A 24,460-nucleotide genomic window follows, 5' to 3' on the forward strand; every position below is an offset into this window, starting at 1 on the left:
TTCATAAAGTGAATGACATAACAGTGAGCCACTGGCTAAAAAACATAAAAAAGCCCAAGACTGAAGAAATAAAATATTCTCCCACTGCTTCTGGTAATTGAATCATGAAGCTTGAATTTTTTTATATTCCTGAGGAAACTGCCAACGGATTGCCAGCTGCTATGAGCTTTCCAACACCAGATATATGGGCACAATATCTTGGAGACCTAAAGCTAGTTGTGAGCAAGTTAGCTGCATTTGGGGAGCTCACACAAATTAATCTTGCTGGGAATGACTCTACACAAACTATAGTGGAGGGCCAAACTAGTGTTACATCACTCCCTGAACCAGAAAAAGTCTCAGCAATTCAGCACAGCAACAGCATTAGGATGTATAGTAAGTTTGTAAAGTGATATTCCATATTGGTCATCAGTCTTCAGAAGTCCTTGATAGTTCTTGGATGTTGAAGGCAATTGTTCTTTATTGCTGAGTGCCTCCCTACAGTATTTTAAAGTGGGCTTGTCTGCCCAGGAGTTTGTCACTGTCACTGCATTGTGACACAACACTGGGTGCGCAGAGCAGGGCATTGATCCACAGCTTTAAATTTGCACACTTCAGTAGAAAACCTGGCAAAAGCCCTTTCATGTAAAGCCATGCTCTATTCATTTATATCTTGGCAAGTCCTGCTGTTCCATACTTCTGGATCACTCATCTTTTAGGTGAACAAGCTTAAAAACAATGAGCCATCATGCAAAAATATCAGCATTAAAAAAAAGGAAGAGATAGATATATGAAAAACAACACAAAAAATACCAGAAGTATAGGCAGGCCCTCAGGCCCCTTGTTGAATGCACTCTGAGCAGCACCCTTTCACTGGTGTTTCAGGGAGAGATGCTTAAATTTTCCAGAAACTGAGAGTTTCAAGATGTTTCCAGAGCTACCTATTGGCAAACATGCTTAAAATGATTTCACTGGAAAATATCCACTGCAACTTATCACTTTGGCTGCAACTGCTTATAAAGAGACCTCTGAATGATTTTAGCTAAACTTGTTGACATTTTTAAAATAGAAGGCAAGGTCTTACATATGTTTGAAAGTGGCACAATTTCCCTGTTTATGCCATGAATCTGTAGTCTATTTTGCTACACAGCTAAATCTTCAAAATCATGTACATAGACTCTTCACTGGACATACTTACTTAGTTCTGCTTTAAAATCAGTATGCCTCATTTTTTACACTAGGTACACTCTGAAATCCCAGTAACTTATCCTCTGGAACATAATTTAAGTGCCTAAAACAAGAAGTCAAATATAGCTGATTTGAAAATGTTTTTGTTTTGCTGTTTCTGAAATGTCTCCCTTCTTACCAGGTAAATCATATTTACCCTTAGAAACTTGTTCATGTTACTTGGTTTTTATGGCTGAAAGATTATATATATGATGTCTATATTATTCTCCCATTCTAACATTCACAACTCACATATTTCCTAGCACAGGAATGTTTTTAATTTCTTCTGACCCCACATGCCATCAACAAGATGTGTGCTGACATCACACGGCAGGGGGTGAAAACATTGCTGAGATGTTTGAATACTTACAGGCACAATGTCTGTGGAGATCACTAACCAGAGCCAAACAAATTTGAAAGAAAACTGACACTGGTGAGAATATGTGGCTGAATAAATATCGGTGCTGCAACACGGTGGAAAGCCTGAAAAGCTGGTGCAGGTACCAGGCACCAGAAAGTATGACTTGAAGCAGACATTACACACACTAGTAACTAAGGGAAATGCTTCAAGCAACATCCATGAGACCACAAAAAAGCAAAAATCAACACCATCAGATAAACTTGTTTTTAAAACTGAATTATCACAAAAACCTTTTTTTTTTCATTTATATGCACATTTTCTCACCAAAGCCCTAATAACGTAAAATTTTGTAACAATTTTTACTGTATATTTTTTCCTTTCAAGGTTTGGGTTGTGGTGGGGGTATTTTTTAATTTGCTTTGGGGGTTTTTTATACTTTTTAGTTATTTTAACACCATCATAGAACAAACCAGGAAAAGATTCTGCCCAGACCAATTTTATATTGGGGATATATTGATAAAACAAAATTATTTCAACATTTATAATATGCATAAAGTCCTGCTGAATCCCACTATTTGTTTTCAGAGTTAGCTTGAAATAGGGCAACTAGTTTATACAGCACTGAAACTGTATCTTTCATTTTCTTTTTCTTCCAGAAATTCTGTTTCTCAAGTCACTGACTATGACTAATGACATTGACTATGACTTTAGCAAATATGCTTGAAAAGCTTCTTCCACCAGTCAGGATTAAGAAATCCCATTATATTAGTGCATTTACATAAAATTCACTTCCCTGTATCAGCAATATAGAGCCATCTACTATTAAATGGCAGCACACTATGAGAGACAGTAGTTGATATTACTTTCCAAAAGATTTGTGCTACCCCATTATCCTGTAAATATTTTTTCCTTTTGCAAGAAATACTATCCATTGTACTCCTTTTCATCCTGCAAAATAGTAGTGAGCACTATTTTGCTTGCACCTGGAAAAGGAGATGTACAACAGTACTTTAATTTGACAAATTAATTCAAATACCTATTTGAAATTCAGTAAACATGGGTTATTTTTCAAACAACTTGAGTTTTATGCATACATACACACACATATTTATATAGACTTCCAAACAGTATTACAGATGTGCAGTGATATCTCAGGACTGTGCTATTCTGGAAATACCACAAAATATGTACCTGACTCTGAAGCTAATCTAATAGAATAAAATTAAAAAAAAATCAACACAACTGTTTAACATAGCTTTCTATTTCTTGATTCCAACACATAAATTTAAAAAAAATATTAAAGGATATAGTAGGCATCATGAGGCAGCACTGACTTTTTTACTATCACAAAAGTGGTTTTCTTAATAAAGAAATCACATGGATAAATACAGTGTCTCATTCAATTCAAGCTCTTTATGTGTTTAGCTTGGCACAGAGTAAACTGGACTATGACATAGTAGATGAAATCAAACAGATTTTTCCCCTTCTGACAAAATACTCCAGAATTTTATAATCAGACAACAAAAAAGTGGAGTTTATGGGTAAGCAAGTTTATTTCTAGATCAAGCTCCTTTGATTCTCTCGACTGCCCTTCAGACTAAACTGGTGAATAGAACTAATAGTGGTTGTTGTATGGAAGTTTTTGGCTGCTGAGTGATCAATATCCCATAGGAGGCAACAGTTAGAGAGCTCTGAGGATGTGAATATTTGGCACACATCCATACTGAGCTCTTAGAAATGTTTCTGGTTCCTCACATTCCCATGGAAATATGTAGAAAAAATTGTGTTTAGGTAATTAAAAGACTACATCATGATCTATGGCATAGATTGGGGCAGGGGAACAAAGGCAACCTTTTATTTTCTAGCTTTTGAAAAGCAGATGTTGTGAATAACCACTATTTAGCAGAATACATATAGCAGCTTATTAAATGTATTTAAAATCTGTCCAATGGTGGTGCTGCTACCCACATCACTCTCCTCTCAGTCTGAGCCAAGGCAAGAAGTTGTAGCAATAGAAAGCTGTTACCTCTGATGTGGACCTTGCCGGTGGTTGCAGTTATTTGTTTCCTTGCCAAAGAGTGAGTAACTTTATGTTGAGTTCCAAGTTCTCCAGCAGACTGTGCTCTACTGATTACCAATTATTTTATACTCTGTTTCTGGCCTGTATTCATGATCTTAGCCTCAGTTTTGTTTTGGTTTGTCTTTTGGATTTTTTTTAAACACAGCCTTTGGCAGTAGCAGGAGAATAACGGGGGAACTTTTGTTGGGCCTCCAAATTCTATGGAGCCTGCTCCAGCTCTGTAGGAGCAGTCCAATCCAGTTAATGAAAAGATGATGGGGGCTGAAGCATTCTCAAAGCAGACAGAATCTTTGGCAGATTACACAACCAAACATTAACAAGTTGTCCACTGAGCTTATATAATGTGTATTTCTTCTCCAAGGCTTACAGTGGGTCCAAATTTATGGAAGCTTAATAGATATGGCAAGAGAGGTAAGCTGACAAGAATGTGTCATTGGTGTCCCAGTTTTTATTCACTCCTCAGTCAGTGCCTAGAGTGCTAAACTATCTTGTTTCCTTTCAGCAGTAATTTCATGCTTTAGATGCCTCTGATCCATACCACTCATATAAATTTGAGACTGAAAAGAAAAAGGCAGCCAGACCTGTGGCCTGAAACAATGAAGAATAGATGCAATGGTTATTAGGTGTCTTAAAGGAATTTTTTGCAAGGGTCTGGTTCTTGTTTTGCCTGAGACAGGTTAGAATATGCATTTCTCAATAACCAGATGAGTGTCTTAAGCAGCACATATTGGTTATCCTGTGCTGAACCCAAAACATCCTATTTTTTATTTTTCCCCTTCTTCTTGGCATCCTTGGTATCTTTTTGAAAAAAAAATATGCCATGCATTCTGACAAGATATCTTGGTTCTAAATCTCAGTTTTTACCTGTAAGGGGAAAAAAAAAAATTCATAGTAATTTCTTTTTAGACCTCATCTTCCCATACTCACTGTTTCCCTCCTTTTAAACATCTTAGTCTGGAATTCCCCAGGATATGGTGGAAAAAATGCAAATTCTATCACAAAGGTTTCCATTTTGGACTCTATATGGACACAGGCTCTACAAAATCAACAAAATCTTTCCATTAGTCATTGATAGTTGGATCAAGTCTTAACTTTCACCACAAAAAAAAAAAAAAAAAAAAAAAGAAAAAGAACTGGAATAAAATAAAAAGAGGAGGAAATAACACATGAATGTTATCAAAATTTTTTGTCTTGTCCATCAAAATATTTTTTTTTCATATGACTGCAACTGACATGTTTAAAGGTACTTTTGCAGTCTTCTTTCAAAATGGCTGAACTTCCACTGTGTCATGGGATGTTAATAGGTATTGCAAAAGGGATTTGGATTTTTTTATTTCACTCTCCTTCTCCTATTCAAGATTAGCCAAGTCTTCATGCTATATATAAGATTTCTAAGGGTTTTCTAAAGGCTGCAGGTTTGGTATTTTTCCTGCAGTTACAGAATACAGCCCTGGATTGATGCTTAGAACAGATCCAAAATATGTATCATTCATCATGCTTTGTGTCATGTGCTATTGGTTATAGAGCTTGCAATTGTTATCCAGCTGGATTAGTGCCTTAGCTGTACCCTTGCTATTCAAAGAGAAGGTTTAAAATGAGCTCTATCTTTGTTCTCCTACAATAGTTCAGTGAGAATGTCAGCATAACAGAGCAAGTTGGGAATACTTTCTTAAGAGAAGATCTTGTGATTATTGTAACTTCTGTTTATCACTATACCTGTTTATCACCCTGGAATACTTTATAGCCATTAATTTCTCTCGGCACTATTTTTTCCTCTCTTTAAAAAAAAGGTGATACAAAGTTGAAACTTTTTCAGTTTTTTCCCTTGAATATGCTGTTTTCAGTTTTATGTGGACATCTATGAAAGGTGTTCACAGATGAAACAATGGAACAAAAACACAATACATGGGGAATAACATTGCCAAAAGAGAAAGAATCCTTAAAATAAATTTTTAAAAAAGGAAAGAAAAAAATTCAAAAAAAGAAAGTATGTTCATACCAATTGTTTACTGCCACAGTACTGGAAGCATTCAGTGCAAAAAGATTATAATGGATTATAATGCTGTCATGCACAGATCTTTCTCTGCCCCTGAAAAGACACTACACAGGAGAAAAGAGCCCCTAATGAAAAGGGAAATGATTTCTCAAAGGCCACACAAAAGATCAATATCAGGATTAGGAAGCATTTAGATCTTTCATCAGGCACATATCCTTTCCAGAGGACCATACCTACCTGTACCTTCTCATATCTACTGCACAATTACCTGGCACTGAGCACATTTCTGAAAAGCTAAGGAAACATGCAGATAGATGTTTACTTTACAATATATAACTATAAAAATGGAAGGCTAGAAGTTTTTTATTAGCTTTAATTGTCTTTCATATTGGGGTATACACTGAAAGCAAATACATAATTCTGTTTTGTTCTGGCAAGCATGTCTGTTGAAATGTGCAACAGAATTTGGAACTTCGTATGTTCCTTCAAAAACTGACATTAAGGGAGCTTTGTGACTGAAATGTTAAAATGTCAGAAACAAGACCTGAAACCCAAACCCATGTATCTCAGCTCTGGTCTTCTCTGCAGCAACCTGCATGTACTGTTGAGTGGATGCTGAAATATATCTTTTCATCCATAACTTTGCAATAGCAAGTTTTCTGTACTAAATTTACTTTTCATCTTAAAAGTTTAAAAGTTGAATGATTGCCTATTAAAGCCAATACTATAGAATCTCAATTTCTGTGGAGAAGGAAATATTAAAGGCATGTGTTCTGTACACAACAAACTAAAATAGGAATACTGTAATGACATTAAAGATTACCTTTTTATCATTCAAATTTCTCCTGTGAATCTGTAAAGGAAAGAGGTGATTTTATAAAAGACATAATTATAGCTGCTTTTGAGGAGAGTTGTGATCACAATCTACTAAGAAGATAGATAAGTATTTGACTATGGGACTAGAATTTTAACAGAAGTGACAAACCTATCTGAAAACCATCGCTTTTCCATTGGACAGCATCAAAAAACTGCTATGCTTTTCCATTGTGACTTATCTCTGTCACTGCCCACTTAAAGCACTTTAAAAGTTATCCTCTTAACAATCATTAGAGTTTGAATAATATGTTTGCATACTTATTCATCACTAAGAAAATTAAGGAAATTTTTATTTAAGGCTGGAAAAGGGAAAAAAAAATTGTTTGGCTATTTGACCATAATTCAGGGAACTCTATGGAGTTATGCCATTATCCCACTCACAGCATTTGATATGTGTAACCTCCCATGATTTCATTCGTTCTGCTCAGACAGGCACTTCTGCAGGCACTGTGTCTCTTTGTGATTCCTTGACCATGGTGCAATCTCTTCTGGCTGCTTGTCTCCTATGCAATGTCACTGCATCATTTAGTGAGATAAATGCTTGCATGTAGTTATTCTGAGACAGGAACCACATAAAGAGGGGAGAAAATAATTCAACTTTCCAAACATTGGCAATTTCACAATTTCACTTGTTCCTTAAAGCTCTGTTTCTTTCTAAACAAGGTCCATACCAATTAAATAGAAATACAGTTTGGACAATCTGTATAAATCTATCAAATAGGAACAGATAGGTAAAAAAAGCACTGAAAAGAACTTTTTATCTTTACTAAGTGTTCTCTAAGATAAATTTCAAAGTCATCAGGTATGAGTCTTGCTTAAAGCTCAGTAAGAAAAAATCCACAACCCTTCATGTGAGGAAAAGCAAACTGTTACATGTTAAGATCACAAAACTAGATTTTTTTTTTTTTTTCCCCTTAAACTTAATAAGTGAACTAGTATAAAACTGACCTCTGGTCAATGATCATATCTGAGAAATTTCAGCTGTGAAGGTGAAAGCTTGACACAGTCATAAATAGCTGAAAAGGACAGAAAGGAAACATTTAAAAACCCTATAAATGTCACTATACTCTCTATTTGGAATACCATTGCTAGTACTTTTATAATGCAGTACAGACAGCAGTCTAAGGTGATCAAGGTAACAACAATATGTCTTAAAATCTGTCTTAAAAAAGAGGAAAAGTATCATGAAGATTAGAGATGAGATCACAGATCATCCAGAAGACCACCTGTAAAGGAGTAAGACAAAGAAAAGAAAGTCTGCCTTAGCCAGCTTCAGTTGGAATGACCTTTGAACCACTAAGTCATCAGTTTCCCAACACCCAGCTCTGCTGGCCAATTACTCAGCAGAACATGACATGATCAATGATCTGAAAGTTTTCAGCTGGTTGTATTGATCAAATATATAAACAAAACACAACTGTCAGCTGCTTTGAGTTTACTGCTGATGAAGTGATGTTTAAAACAATTAATGAATTAATGCTCAAACACAGATGAAAAAAAACCTTAGCTGATGAAAAAAGAGCAAAAATATTTACTACTCAATTAATTTGCCTTATAATTGATTTTTTAAATTGTTTGACTGGCAAAATAGAAGCGTGAGCTATAATTACCAGTTACCTATAATAGCTTTTTCTTTTTTTTTCCCCCCTTTGGATTTCTGTTTATTTCTAAAGTGAAAGAAGCAGGGTGGCTGGTGCTGCCAAACCCTTTTCAAATTATTGGTGCTAAAAAAATAAATATCAGAAAATGCAAATTATTACAAAATGTGAAGGTTGATTACTTTTTGTGAAAAAAAACAGGCAGATGAGCAAATGCTATGAAATGCTGAGGCAGGGCTGGGGCACACAAAGGAGTTATGATAAACTAATGAGCTTCCAGGTGTCGACTGAGCTTGGGTAGCTAGTGATATTTGCACTCTTAGCCTAGAGCAGATCTGAAACAAAAGGTGTGGGATAAATCTTCAGGGAAAGCACCCTCTGTTAGCAGGACCAGCCCCAAACAAGAGTCAGAGTTTGCAAAGGCACACCACTTTATGAAGAACAACTTACTTCACTCCTCCTTGACCTACTCTGAAAATAGGAACAATTTCAACTTTTAAAGGCAGTAATTTAATTTCCCTCTGACAGCAACAGAATGATCCAGGACTCAGTACTATCTTAGCTTTTCAGAAGTGTCTATAAAACAGAGGTTGCTTTCAAAAAAAGATTTGGAGTCAAATTCATTATTGGTCTTCTGGAAAATGTAATTTATGTCTTGCTTAGCCAGGTAAAGATGGGAGGCAATCTAGCTGTTAGAAAATAAGGAGCTGAGTTAAAGAAAATGGAAAGGGAAAGAATTAAGCATGAAAAGAATACTATTTAAGGAAAGGGTGAAAATAGAGAGATTAATTTACTGTTAGTTCCATTTTATCTCTTGTAAGTACATTTTTTAATTCTTTAAATCAAAGTTCTTCTGCTCTATGTGTATTGCTATTATTTCCCTAGAATGGAAAATGCCTGTTTTGTTCAGCAAGTGCATGTTAGAAATCTTGCGCTATTAAAAGATGGTGCCAATGTTAACTGCTATACAAAGGATTAAATCTTAACTAAGTAGTATTAAAAAGTGACTCTATAAACCTTTAGGTTATTGGTACTTAAAGATTTTTCAAAGAAAAGAAGACCAATATGAGGGATTAATAGTTAAGGTTATGCAAAATCCACTTAATCAGCATGGCTAATTTTAGCTTTGACTAAAGCTTCTGGCAACTGTGTGTATTTTGCTTTGGGGCTTTACTTTTGAAGAGAGCAATGAATACATTTTTGAGGTAAATTTATCTTAACTGAAAGTCTACCTAATGCTCTTTAATTGCTGAAAAAGTGATTTTAATAGCATTTGCATTTAGGAAAGGAAGAAGATCTTCAGCTGTGCATCTTTAAGACCCTAAAATAAGCATTTTATTTTCACATTTATAGTGCTTGACTATAAAAAAGGTAAGTTTTATAAACAAGACAGTCATCAACATGGGCATTGTTTATGAAGAAATAATAGTTCTCCTGATAGTACATACTCTATTCAGAAAAGAGCCTAGGAAAACTGAAGCATACTCCAAAGATAAAAATACAATGACTTGCCAAACTATCTAGGGCACAAATGTTGAGAATGAGGGTCTTGCATTGACAAATGCTACCTAAGCAAGGCAGATGCATAGTGTCAGGTCGAGTAGCCCAGACATTTTAAACCAGAAATACAAACTTTTTAATACTTACAGCACTTTTACCTGACTCCAAGATCACAAAGGTTTAGATCATTCAACATGAAATGGATTAAATGTGGTTATGCTCTTAGCTAAAATCAAACTATATGAATACAAACTCTATGCTTATTCTCCTTAGAGAGTCACATAAAATCTGACTGCATCATAAACTGGCGGGGTAAGTGTTGAGAAAGCAAGGGCTGGGCATTAGGTGAACTCAACTTCATAAGGCTGTCAAAAATTGTGTGGGAGGAGCTACCCTTTATATTACAAAAAATGAAGAGCCATGGTCATAATTCCATAGAGGGTGATAAAGGGATTTATCTAGTGGAAAAAGTGGGTAAACCTAGTAAAATTAGACTATTGATCTACAATTATATGAAATTTGGGTAAGTGTTCCTATTTAGAACACAAACAAGGTAATGTTATGTTAAAACATATGGCAAGATCCTACTATACTAGTATAGAACAATTTAATTTATCATAAATTGAAGTCCCTTCAGGTACTTTCAATACTACTTTTTTTTTCCAGTGTCATGAATGAATTAATTAATTGAAATTTGTGCAGCTTTGCTTCCCTACACCTGCTGTCATGGCCTGAGAAGGTCATCCTACCTTCACTTTCTTTTAGAATTTTCATGGTACTTTTTCAGTGGAACCTGTTTATCAGCTAGGATCATAAGGTATGATACACTGGAATAGATTCAGTGCATCCAACTATGTGAGTATTCTGTGTGTGGCAATAATCAGCATCTTCAGAAGAAAGCACACAAATTCCCAGTGAGCAAATGAACTTTCAGCCTATGCCAAGGGCTGGAGAAGGCTTGAGCAATTTTTGTACAAAAGCTGAAAACTGCATGAAGTTAAGTCAGTTCACTCTATCTAAAATTAGGCGAAGTGAGTAACTGAGCAAAAGGCACTTTGGGGAAACGCAATCTCAACCTGTCAGGAGTGATGTCTTCCTTCCAGTAGAAAATTTATTCTCTAATGAAGGTTGTGATTAGCTCTGTGTACTTACAAAGGTTGAGTTTCAGCTAGCTAGTTGATGTGTTGATAGCACTGTTATTTTGATATTAATTGTACAACTGACTAAAGACTCATATAACTACTTGGGTGGCAAGCTTGTGCTGATCTAGGTGCTGCCCTGGCCACAGCACTGTACAGAGCTGGGTTATAGATTGCCTCTCCCACAGGCAGTATCTGCAAGGGCTAGTGTTACAGAGTTTTTTAGTGTTATAGAGTTTTGGCATATCTTGGACACAGGTCCCACAAGAATCCAGCCATATGTCCCCCCATGGCTGTGTTAGAAAAGCTGTCTTCCAGGTTGCAAATGGCAATTAGACTAGTCTCAATGAAACTGAGATCATGCTGTACTATTTCCCTTGGTTAAATGTCATCCAGTAATACAATTCCACCTTTTTAAAATATTCCTGTTTATATTTTATAATTATCTAAAATCTTACTATTTATAAATAAATAACTGTACTATTTCCTTTGGTTAAATTTCATCCATTAATAAAATTCTGCCTTTTTAAAAATCTTTCTGCTCCCACCATCTAGTCTTACTCAGATATTGTCTTTGATTCTTGGTTTAGATAGTTGCAAGGCAGACCACTGCATGGTATTTTTGCTACACCTCAGAAGAAGCTGTATCTCTTTGACTGGAAAAAAATTGTTGATAGGGATTTGTAGGAGGTACATCTTTGAAAATGAATTATGCTAATAGTTGGGTTAAGAATCTTCAAAGTATTAATATTTTTCATTGTAAACTAGCAATTGGAGAGAGCAATAAGGATCTGAGCCTGAAATTTCCTGTACAGCTGTGATTCAAATTTCTTCACCTTCAGAGAATCACACAGCCCCCATTTCCTTATACAGTTGGTTTTTTTTTTTCTTTTTTTCTGAAGGCATTCAGAAAGGGCCTATGTATCTTCACATCTTAACATTTGCTATTTGCATTCTTACTTATATGTATGTGACCTAATGCACTTCTGTGGGGTAGATCTCAAAAACACTTTAAAACTTTGAGAGCTACTTATCTGTATGTGTTTCTACATAGATATTTATGTTACAGCTTCTCAATTAAAAAAAGAAAAGATTACCCTTCCATATCTTCTAGGAAACATTCCTAAAAATGTATTTTAAGCTCTGATTAGATATCTCCCTATATCAGAAGCCGTTAGGTTTTTTTTAAAGTGAAAGTATTGCCACTTATGAATAAATTTGTTTAGGTATGCTACAACAAATGGTTTCAGTTTTAGAGTAGAAGTGTCTCTATCCATTATAACTCACAACAAAGAATTGTAAACATTGGAGGCTATGTAAATCTGCACCATTCATTGCGCTGCTTCAAAAAACCATCATCTAAAAAAAATCCAACAATTACCTGGAATGTAAAAACTAGGACATTAGATAGGGTGTACTACTAGTCCCAGCAACTTTTGAAAGCATTCCTGGCACATTGCTTCCACTGAAAGAAGAGGTTAAGAAGTGGTGTGTGGGCTTCTTAAAATGCCCTTACAGCCTGCTGAGAGTAACTTAAAAGATCTCATGTCTTCTGTTTTCACACTGCATCAACTTGAGCCATGTGGGCCTCCAAAAGCAGCAACTCCACAGTCACTCTTGTTTACTGTCTATTCCACCCATCATAAGCAACATTTCTCCTCTGTATATTCCATGAATCCTTTATTTTCTTCTCAGAAAGCAGGACTTGCAATCTAATATGTGTTTGTATGCTGTTAAAGGTTGCTGCCATTTTCTATGAAGTGAAGATGTCTAAGTAGAAATTGAGTTATAAGGGGAAAAAACCCTAAATCCTTCAATTTTAATTATGTATTTTAAACTCTTAAATTTATTCTAAGACAATATTATGATTGTACTAGTACACACATTTAGGGGTAGCGTTCATTATGAGGGAAAACAAAGTTACCTTCATCTTTGCATCTTTACATGTGATTCTTTCCCTTAAAAAAACCCAGTGAAGTAATTTTCTACTATTTAAAATACCAGCTCATAACTTTTTAACCCCAGTCTATCTAATGATATTGTATCCTTGCCCTTTTTAAAATTAACTATTCAAGTCGTGTGGTACTTGACTGAAATGAGAAGGCTCACTGCTTATGAGTGCAAAGCCGTTCCTGGGGAAGTCAGAAGCAATTTTGCATTTTTTTCAACTTTAATGCAATCTGGATTACATTAAGGGTGTAGAAATGACTGTGGCAAAAGTTTTACTGACAAGGATTTTATTTGTGGCATATATATATATATATATATATTCATTATACTTTAAAATAAAGTCTATAAGCAGACAAAATCAACTCTTTAACAATTTATAGTATTTGCTTTTTCTTGTATAAAACACTGTTCATTACATCTGCCTATTCTCTGTGCTCTGCATTTCAGTCTTTTTTTTTACAACTGATGTCTCCTTTCACCATTATATTTTTATCCCAACACTAAAATACATTTGCTGGTTTTCATTGTCAGACTTGATTAGCTCAGCTGCTGTTCAGGTGTGTGCTACCCTTAACTTGGAAAGGTTGTCTCATAAGAATCTGCAAAACTAACTTGATAATCATCCTTAAGACTTCTAAAAATGTTGCTTTCCTCTAACTGCAATGAAAAGTCATGAGAACGATGAGAGAGCTGATGTTCCTGCTACAATTGCTGTCTGTGAGTCTTTAAAGAACCTCTCACTGATATTTTGGGATCTTATATCTCTATCATCTATTGCCTCTTAACACATGAGATTTTGGGACAAGAACGTGTTTCTGTATTCTTAAAAGCCAAAACATTCTCTTAGTTGTCAAAAAACATAGGTGAGTTTTTTCCTCTTCATCAAAAATCAATTATTGCAAAACCACCACATGGCCATATCTGCCAACAGCATGACTATTTGCTGTGGTGAAAACAAGTAAATAATCATATGAATCTTTAATAGCTTTTATAAGGAAAACAGAGCAAAATATCCCAAAGACATGTAGTGCCAGTAGACATCTTTTTTCACTCAGTCAAAACAAAAAGGCATAAACATTTAATGAATCCTGTGATTTTAGATGAATGGACAGAAATACCAGTCAACAGAAGCAACGTCAATAAATAAATTTGAGATAATCCTACAGCAACCAAAGCTCTATTTAGATATGCTTTGGAATATTTAATGCATCTAAATAAAGCAGCTCAGCTGTGTAGCAGAAAACTGATGCTGATGTAAGCTATTCTGGTGCTGGCATAGAACCAAAATGGCTGTCATTTTTGCTGGTCTGCTCAGTTTCTTTATTTAGGTGTTTCTTACATGAGATGTTGTTTTATTGTGGGGGGGATTGACTTAAGAAAAAAAAAAAATCCCTTCATGTCCGAATTGAACTGTGTAAGATGTTTGATTGTACAAAGTGTTTTTGATCTACTCCCAGCTATCAGCTCAACTGGAAAAGTTTTCCAGTGTTTGATTTATTTACCTGTGTGTTCATTTTGTGCTGGTTCTATTTAATCCAACTAAACTTCTTTTTGAGAATGCCTTGTGCAACCAGGATCAGTGTTTTACAAATATTAAGAAATTCTGTCTACCGCTTTTGCTTTGTGCATTCATTACCTCATAGAAGAAACCAATTAGTTTGGTTTCACTTGATTTATGCTTTTTACAAATGTGTTACCGATTTATCACTGTGTTTTCTTCAACCTGTTTACATACTGATTGCTCTTGCTTTACTAATTGTTCTAGTTATTTGTCAGGTATTGAAGTTAAAAAGTGGCCTATAATTCTTCTTCATTTTTCCTCAACCCTCACTTATTCTCTTCTTTTAAATTGTAATAAAATTTTAGCCTCCTATTGGTTTCCAGAGGCAAAGAAATATAGATGGATATTAAACTGTGCAGTAAGCAATAGCACAGTTAATAAAATCTAGCTCAATTAACCAATGACTTAATGGGCAAAGGAGAAAGTTCTGCTTAAAGAGGAGTAGTGAGGTCCCTTTCACCATTAGCTCACAAGACCATATATGCTCTTAATTCCTGTACTTCTTCTTCTCTGTGAGTGTGTATTTCTTCAGGGTGTGAGGTACAATGAAGAAAAATGTTGTCAGTTGTTTGTTTAGTGTCTTCAGGTATGAATCAGCTGAGATTAAAGTTCACTGCTTCAGCCAAACTAGAGCTAGGACTACAACATCAGTGCTAAGGCTGTATAGCAAGAAATAGATGGCAAGGGACAAAAGGTATGTAATCTCTGGCTTTATGTGAGTGTCATGGTTTAACCCTGCTCACCACCTAAGGCCCACACAGCTGCTTGTTCACTGCCCTGGTGGAAGATAGGGGAGAAAACTGGAAAGGTAAAGAGAAAACTCATGGGTTGAGATCAAGACAGTTTAATGGAAAAGCTGCCCACCCAAAGGAATTAATTCACCACTTCCCAAGGAATTAATTCTTCACTTCCCACGGGCAGGCAGATGTTTAGTTAGACATCTCCAGGACAGCAGGGCACCATCAACATTGGCTATCACTCCAAACATGCCTCACTTCCTCCTCCTCTCACCAGCTGTCTGTGCTGAGCATGCTGCCACTGGACATAGAATATCCCTAGGGTCAGCTGGGGTCAGCTGTGCTGGCCATGTCCCCTGCTGGTTCCTTGTGCACCCCCAGCCTCCTCACTAATGGGGCGGAGTGAGAAGAAAAGTCCTTGATGCTGTGTAAGGATAGCTCAGCAATTGCTCAAACATCCCTGTGTTTCAATACAGGTATATCTGGGCATGGTATCTAGACCACACAAACTGAAGGTAGATCCATAAACTGACAGTTCAGTGGGCTTCTGATTTTCAATGTGCAGTCACAGAAAAACCAAACACAGTAATGGGAAATAATGGTAAAGAGGAACAAAGAAGTTATATGGCATTGATGAGGCTAGTATTGGAATGCTGTATTCAGCTTTGGCAACTGTTTTTGGGGGGATGGGGGGTTGGGAACTGGAGGGAGCAGAGATCCACAGAAGGGAAGACCTTTGTATGACAGAGATGGTTTGGCTCTAAAAAGACTGCGAGAAGTTATGATTTCAGTGTATTGATACAATTCCTGTGAGTACTGAAAGAGTACTGAATAATGTCTTTATTTCTTTATTATTTACTTATTATATTATAATAATGAAATAATAAATTTTATACAAATATAATGAATAATAAAAATAAATATATTTAATTTATTTATTTATTTACTAGGTTTTTAAAAAAGCACAACTGATTTTTAAAACTGAAGGTGAACAATCACTAGAAATAGATTACTAAAAGAAGCAATGTATTCTCTAGCTTTGGATGTTCTCAGAAATATCTTCGTAGAGAGCTTGAATCAGTTACAATCCACTGAGTTCAATATGGACTTGTGATGGCTTCTTATATGTTAGACTATATGACTGAACAGTTTCTTCTGACATTAATTTCAAGGATTCTTGACCCTTTCTCCAATGAAGAAATATCTCAGCTCTCTTACCAAAACACTCTGATGCCAATTATTGCTCACAGCAATGCAGTCTTCATCAAGGTCTACAGGCAGTGTTATTGCAGCTTCTTACATTTGTTGCAGAGGATGACAAGGGATAGAGTCACTTTTAGGTCATCTCTGTGAGGATCATGATTCATTTAAACAAGAAAAGTATTCCAAATTTTTTAATTTGACATCCGTTCCTGAGAGTTGGTCATTTTGCAAACTAGAATTATGCAAATCCCACTGACAAATTTCGACTCACTGGTTTTAATGAACTGCTGAATGTCAGCTCCTTCAGCCAATAGGGACTGCTTTTCCTATACAAATATGTGATATTTTATTATCATTATTATCTCCAGATAATGCTAATTACACTGGAATAAAATGGGTGAGAGTCTTTATTATTGCTATTAGCAGAGAAGTTTAGCAGAATGTAATTCACAGGTACTCAGAGCACCTAGTAAATAGATTCTAAATGAAACAAACTCAGTCTTTAACACTAATTTTAATGGAAAAATATGAAACAAAGATCAGATCTGCTGGGAAAATAGGCAACCTTTTAAATTAATGTTCCCTGAGCCACAATTAATTTAGATTTAATAGGACAGTTAGTGTATGTTTTATGAATACTGATTATTAAACACTCACCAAGGATTAAAAGTTATGTAATAGATTCATAACAGTGAAATTTATATGGACCTATTGCATTGCCATCATACTCTGCAAATATGTTTTAGTATATAGCTGCTATTTGTTTTATATATACTAACTGTTTAATGAAGTTTAAATTAAGACTTGAATCTCAATTGCCTACAAGACACAATTTGAAATATGTTTCCTATGCTGTGTCATCATGATAAAATCACGATATTTAAAAATATCGTTATTAAAAAAGAAAAAAAAAAAGGCAAGCAGTCTGAAGCGCCTGCTTGAACAAAAAGTTTTCCCTGGATAGTTTCACTGCCAAAACTCCCATGGAAGTGCCTAGATGTCAGGATGATTAAGTACTCAAAGAGCAAGATCCAGAAATTTTGCTGATGTTGACATCAAAATGCATTGTTTTCTCCATTTCCTCCTGTCTTGGGAAGAAAAACTTTAATGATGTACTAATTGCTATTTATTATTATGCTTCCTATTTTTTAAATTTTTATGCCTTGTGATTGTTTACCAGAACTATAAGTAATCCTATGGATAAAACGTATTGGGAGAAAAGATCAGTACAAGTCTCACAGCAGATAGTTTAGGCTGTAGTTTTGTGTAGAAATTGAGGGTGCCACAGAGATCACTTGGATGATACAGCTCTGCAAGCAGACAGGCAGCTATAACCTACTGCTGTGGCTCCACCTGCTGCAAGGTATGGGTTTGAGTTCCGAAGGAGCGCCACAGTGAGGCACGGCGCTTCTCCCATCCACTGACTGCTCCTTTTGCATCTCTGCGTGGTAGGGCTGTGCCCTGTGTCCGTGTGCCACACACGGGGGACATGCATCTTGGGTACTGACCACCCCTGTTTCACAGGCAGTATCTTACTCGTTGTCATCAGTGTGCCCGTGGCTCCTGCTCCATCGCTGTGGGCACACCTGTGAGTCCAGGGCAGTTTGTTATCATCCTCCCTTTCTGCTTTTCTGACTATGCCCAGGCCTGGCTCAGTCCTGCAGCATATTGCCTGAGCTACAGTCCTGTGTCAGTGTGGGACTCAGTTGTCACATGCCTCTGGCCAGTTTAGTCTTCTTTATTTTTGTTAGCACAATAGCATTTTCCCTCCTGTTTTTCCATCTAAGTTTTCTCCCTGAGTTCAAGATATCATGCAGGGAAGAAAAGAGAATCTCTTGCTTCAGGCAACAATATACAGCCAATAAATTTGGGACTTTTCTATGGCTAATGTTCTGTAAAATCTAAGGTGAAAAGATTTGGGAATAAAGGAAATACTTCAAACTATTCCTCTTAAGGAAGCTTAACTTTGGAACCATTTGAATTGCTTAAGCATCAGACAGCTTTTCTTTCATATGCATTATTCACACAACAGTAATACCCATCTATCTACCTAGACATAACCACCACCACCTCAGAACACCATCACCTTCTTTTAAGCCATTAGCACTGCTATGTTAGTAATGAAGTAGTCCAGAGTTTTGTTTTCCTTTATAATTTTTCCTCACCATTCTGAGTGTTTGAAACCTACCTACATTATAACCTCTATAGAAGTATATAACAAAGTATGACAAGGAGTAGAAGGAAAACTATTTTATTTCCATTTTTATTAGCAGATTATGGCTTAGAAACCTGTAAGTACATTAATGCTGGTAATGTCCCTAACAGATGAAAATATTTCAAAAGGGATTGGAATGACTGTTTCACATTATAGAAAATTTTTAATGCTCAGTTGTATGAAAACTATATTGATCTCTTCCTCTTCCATGCAAATATATATTTTTATAGCTTTATTTTTTGGGAGGAATTATGTAAGATATATAGATAATCAAAATATTTCAAAATTATATGAAACAATTATTTGAAGGCTAAATACACAAAAAGTGCTAATGGAATTTGTATGTTAAAAAAAGAAACCTCGTACAACATATTTTACATATTTTTGAGCCATTCACATTTCTAAAATTATGGGATGGAACTGTATTTCAAAGTCAGTGCTCCATCTACAACTATAGTCTAAAACAGCAGAGGAGGAGTGAGATCCCTGTATGAGTCTGCTAAATCCAGACAGAATGGGTTTTTTCCTTCAGTCATGGCAAAGAAAATGAAAATCAAGCATGAAAATATTCAAGGACTGACTGTCCTCTTCACGGAAGTGAATCTGGTGGTATTTCAAGTTCTAATATACAAAATTTCAGTGTATAATTCTAACTTAATTTGGAATTATTGACAACCAAACCCAGAGATCTCTAAATAAGCAGCTTGGAGAGCAGTCTTTTAAGCGTTTCAAAAAAGTTTTCCATAAGAAGTATACAAACTAAGTCAATGAATGTTTGGTATTTTGCCAAAGTTTTGGTGAAATATGTCTGCTTAAAGAGCAACATAGGTAGAGGGAAATAATGTTTCTCCTCAGACTCCCAACAGAGGCTAAAAACTCCATTTTCCCCGTTATACTACTAAAGCTGAAGGTCTCTGACCACTGACTGCTGCCAAATGGGAGAGTGGCTGCAGAGAATATCTCTGTGTCTGAGAACAAATGGAGAATGTCCAGCCTGAAAAACATTAGCCAAGCATCTGGGAATACCTGTGTAATTCACACAGCAGAGCTTGGGGTAGCTCAGTGACTGGCTGACAGAGGCAGGGGTGCAGTAGTACAACCTGCAGCTGTGTAAGAAGTGGTTGTACAAAGGTGACTCTGTGCCTGCTTAGATTTAGTGATTACCAACGGCAAGCCAGCATGTGTCAGCAGTTATCATCACCTCCCTGTACTTGGAATATCAAATAACCACAGTATTGCAGACAAAGCTGAGGGCAACCAAATGCTTCCTCTTTCTTGACAATTGCTGTAGCAAACAAAATGTAACTGATAATATCCCAATCCATGAAATGTGGTTGGTAAAAAAAACTCTGTGGCAGTGAGAAAAAAACCCCATAAGATATGAAGGTAGAGGTAGCCTGGGAGTCCCTTGAGAGAAGAATTAGAGAGTAACAGTTTCAGTGAAGGTGATGATAGCCCAGGAAAATGTGCAGGGATGTAAAATAACAGATGATTAAAAAAAGGGAGTAAGCAAAGAAAAGAATCAGAATGAAAGACAGACATAATTAAATGTTCCTAAATTTCTCTTTGACCTGAGGACAAATGAAGAACTTGAAATGCTGCCAAGGCTACCTTTGTTTACACATAATCACCAATAAGAATTTAGTTGCCTTGCTCTCTTTCCCACACTCTTCTTCTTATATATACTGGATAGAAAAAGTTACTAATTAGTAGACTAAAAAGAAGGGAGGAAAATTTTCCATTTCTGTGGTTTTCCATCCCTTCATAAAATTTGCCATTAGTACATTCAATTTTGAAAAGTAATTTAAAGTGAATGTATTAGCAGAAAATTTTATGGAGGAAAGGGAAACCACAGAACTGGACAAAACTGTGCTTGTTGGCAATCCAAAAGAAAAACACATTCAAAAAAGTTCAAATTACATGGCTCACTACAAAGAAAGCATCGCCAGCACCAACAACATCACCAACACTGGTGGAGAATGAGGGGATTGAGGGAAAGAAAGTCCTGAGATTTTTCAGCGCAGAAAAAGAAGCAAGAATCGCAGAAAGAAGTGATATTTAAAAGTAGCTGCTATCCCAGCTATAGTCAGTAAGCTTTGGGAACAACTTGCTCTTTCTTTGTATCTATATCAGCTATTATAAGAAAAGGTATTTGTCCCCCTACAAATCTTGTTTTTCTTGAAGTTACATAAGATTACTTACTTTGCTGCCCAGGTGGGAGGTTTCACTCTCTTCCCACCCCCCTCTTCAGCTCTGACATTCTTTTAACCCTTTCCTGCCTTGACTCAACTCAATAACCTGACAGAAAACTAAACACAAAAAAGTTTTGTGGTTAAATTGGTTTGTTGAATAATCAGGAAACTACAGCATGTGGAGCAAGAGTGAGGGCATATATCCTAAAGGTAAGGTAGTTGGAAAGGTAGATGCAACAGGACTTTCTGGTTTCTGAAGCAGCTATACTATGTAGCTTTGTTCTTATATCCTTAGACCACAACAACTACAATAAAAGTAGTGACCTAATAAACTTGACATAGGTATACTGCAGTTCAAAAAACCCCAAACCCTCACATGAAACTTGTTAAGTGACTCCTGTGGGACATATGTTTTGGATTAAGGCCTTTCCTGAGTCAATGTAAGAAAAAACATTTTCAAATATTTGGCACAGAATGGAAGTTGCAGTAATTTGCATGAAAGAGGAAAGATGAAGGGACAAGGATAAGCCTTCAAGAGACTTGTGCTTGAGGCCTTCAAGCCTTTTGAAAACAGGTAAAGACGAGTGGAATTAGAGTCACTGCAGAAGCAGTCAAACTAAGAAGAAAAATCAACAGAGTGCAAGACTTGTAGGTTTCCATAGTAGCAGTTTAAACAGAGGCATAGTTTAAAATCATAGTTTTGCAACTGGCATCCATAGTGAGATATCTTAGCAGGAGTGGTTTCAGCAGAGATGAAAGAACAGAGCAAACAGTTCAGAATCATTAAGGGCAATTAATGCACAAATCTGTACATTAGAAAGGAATTGACATTAAGATGAAAAGAAGTACAAGAAATTTTTCTCTTCAGGACTTTAGGAGAATGGAAAATTATGATGGGCTGTGATCACAGACACCAGAAGCCACATTCACCATTTCCATCATCATCATCTTTGGATTATGTGACCACATGGATCATCTCACTGATACAACTGATCAAAACATGCATTGCCACAAGCACAAGACAAGGTTGAGAAGCAAGTAGTTTGAGAAAAACACGAGAATGTTTCTTTCAGTAGCACTGAAGTGCAATCTCTTGATTAGCTATGTGGAAGCTGTGGTGATGCCAAACCAAAATTCTGGTTGAATCAATAGTCTAAACTGGCATTTACTGCTCCCACTGCCAGTTTTATGCCCTATCTCCATGCTGATCCATCACCCAGCACAAGCTTTTTATGTGGCTATGAAGAGAATCAGGTCATGTTATTGATGTAGGTAAAAATTCTGGGAATAAGGTAGCCAAAGGGAAGAACTGTTTAACCCAGCACTATTCTGAGGGAAAAGGTATTTTGGGCTATGGTTTGATTTAGTTAATCCAGCTTTACAACTCTTGGTGCCAGATCAAAAATGATAACCTTCTATGATGAAAAGCACCCATCCAACACAAATTAACAGTACAATTTGAATTTGTTTAAAACAGAGCCCAAAATGAAAGAATTTTCTGTACACTGGTGAATTTTGTGTTAATTAGACCTCTCTTCTCTTGCAGTTAGTATAACTGCAGCATAAGAGCAAAAAAGCATTGTCAACTTTGCATTTTGTGTCTGACCTAATTTAGTTCAAGTGTAACAGTGGCCTCACATCTCACGCAGATCAGGTTGGTCCTGTTGAGTGACTCAGTGGCACACAAACATCATATTAAAGCTCAGGGACCAGTGTCTTTGCATTCTGGTCAAAAATTTCACTACTTAGAACATGTTTCATCTTCATTTGTAAGAAGACACAGAGTCTAGGAGTAAAGGGTAATTGTGAAATTTTTACTGTAATCTTGTTCCTTTTGTTCCAATCTACAACTCCAATGGTTTGCCAGAATCTTTTGTTAGGTTACAGTTAAAACTGAGTTACAGTCTGAGTGTTCAGCATTATTCAAGGACATCTTAGGTTAGAGATTTTGTAAGACTCATTTTGGCAGCTGTTACTGACAATATCTAAAATGAGGTTTCTGTGTAATAGCAGGTAGTTTGCAGGGTGCCATTTGCCAGTTCTCTTCTCAAAGGATGGGGCACTGTGAGTTCTTGGTTAGTTACCAGAACTTCCTTTAGCTTCGGCAAAATCTGTCTTAAAATTTTAAGTAGGTCCTGCCACTTCTTGTAATTTGATTGTTAGGTAACAGTTATTTTATTATCCTCACACCTACTAGAGGCAAAGACCATACTGAGGATCTCAGCTGTCATTGTCACGGAAGCGTTTGTGCCTGGCTGTCCTGGCTGCAGAGAAATGTGAGAACATGACCCAGTTACACTCCGGAAAGTGGTTTCAAGTGTGCAATGAAAACACACATTGTAGGTAGGTGGGATTTGGTGTGTGTATCTGTGTGATTGGGTTTTTTTTATAGTTGAGATAAATCATAATAACTTTTGGCTATCAAGTGGGAATAACTGGTTACCTCATCTTACAGGGCCAATTTGAGGAAAAATGTTTTTAAGTATTATTTACTTGTTTACTTGGCGTTATGAATTTTGAAGCCATTTAGCAACTAGGCAGGGGATTATCTTTCCTCCATGAAGCTAGAACAGCAACAGTCCTTGTAAAACTAAGGAACTGGAGCAGTAGGGCAAGAGCCAAGACATGGAAGCAGAGGAGAGGGAAACCAAAGCACTTTATCGAGGAGGACAGGGCTCAGGGAGAGTCACAGGGCCCCACAGGGCTGCAGCAAGCGAGAGCGCACAGGCTCTGCCCCTGAGGGCACGGTCCCCACAGAGCCGCCCCCAGCCCTGCGCCCCCGGCCGCGGCCCCCGCCCGGCGCCGCGCATGCGCGGGGGCGCAGTAACCACCGCGGCGCTTGCGCAGTGAGGCCGCGGCCCGGCGGGCGCGCTCGGTGCCGCGGGGTCCGGCCCCGGCGGGAGGCGGCGCTGCTGCCGCCGCGCTCGGCCCGACCCGCGCCACACAAAGGCGGCCGCGGCCGCCACGGCTCCCGCCCGCCTGCCGCTCCCTCGGCACCGCATGGCGGCGGCACCGCCCCCGCGGGGCTAGGCCAGGGCGGACCGGAGCCCCCTTCTTCCCTCCCTCCCTCCGGCCTGTCCCGGCCGGCCCGTCCGTCGCCGGGAGGAGCGGAGCAGGGTCCTGCGCGGCCCTGCCATGCTGCCCCCGGGCCGCCGCGCTCTCTGCCGCCCGCCGCGCCGCCGCCGCCGCCCGGCGCGGGTCGTGCCCGCCGTGCTGGTGCTGCTGCTGGCGGTGCTGAGCGGCGGCGGCGCCGCGCTGCCCCCGGGCTGCAAGTACGACGGGCGTCCCAAGAGCGCCGGCAAATCGGCGGCCGGCGGCCCGGCGGAGGTGAAGGTGGTTTGTAGCAACCTGGAGCTCGCTCAGGTCCTGCCTCCCGAGGCGCTGCCCAACCGCACGGTCACCCTGTGAGTACCGTCCCGCGTGGGGGGTGGGCAGCCTCGGTGCGACGTGGACGGGCGGATAGGGAGTGGGAGCGCCGGTCCGAGGTAAAATGGGGTGAGCTGGGGGGAGTGGGAGAGTAGGTGACTCCCCTCCAGTGCTGGAGAAAGCCCCGGGAGCGGATGTACTGTTCATGTTTTCCGGTAGTTTCCCGGGGTGGTCGTTTTTGAAAGGGGCGAAGTGTCCTGTAACTCACTGGTGGGGAGGCACCGTCCCGTGGAGCTCCCTCCGTGGAGCAGCATCCCCAGCTCTCCCTGCTTCATCCCTCAGTAGGCGGGCTGTTTTTGTGCGGAGGCAATTCCTGCTTATCCATTTGAATAACAAGTTTCAAACAGGATATGCAACTTAATCCAAAGTAAAAAGTATGTTGCCACTTACTTTAGAACTTAAGCGTGCACGTGTAAAGAG

The 24,460-nt window shown here is 37.9% G+C and overlaps 2 protein-coding genes across 2 annotated transcripts in view; one reads left to right on the top strand and one right to left on the bottom strand.

Moving 5' to 3' along the window:
- LOC139592660 (cytosolic beta-glucosidase-like) overlaps nucleotides 1-17,702 on the bottom strand; it is a 31,990-nt gene extending 14,288 nt beyond the window's left edge. Inside the window, exon 1 of the mRNA XM_071432728.1 lies at nucleotides 17,547-17,702. Within this exon, the coding sequence (XP_071288829.1) occupies nucleotides 17,547-17,702 (156 nt within the window). The remainder of the gene's footprint in view (nucleotides 1-17,546) is intronic.
- A 5,762-nt stretch (nucleotides 17,703-23,464) lies between these two features.
- Nucleotides 23,465-24,460, top strand: part of ADGRA3 (adhesion G protein-coupled receptor A3) — a 54,868-nt gene continuing 53,872 nt past the window's right edge. The window contains exon 1 of the mRNA XM_071432617.1: nucleotides 23,465-24,018. Coding sequence (XP_071288718.1) covers nucleotides 23,750-24,018 — 269 coding nt within the window. The 5' untranslated portion in view covers nucleotides 23,465-23,749. The remainder of the gene's footprint in view (nucleotides 24,019-24,460) is intronic.

This window comes from Agelaius tricolor, unplaced genomic scaffold (assembly GCF_023055355.1).
Source record: "Agelaius tricolor isolate 1412-34295 unplaced genomic scaffold, bAgeTri1.0.p SCAF_8, whole genome shotgun sequence".
In the NCBI taxonomy this organism is placed as follows: Eukaryota; Metazoa; Chordata; class Aves; order Passeriformes; family Icteridae; genus Agelaius; species Agelaius tricolor.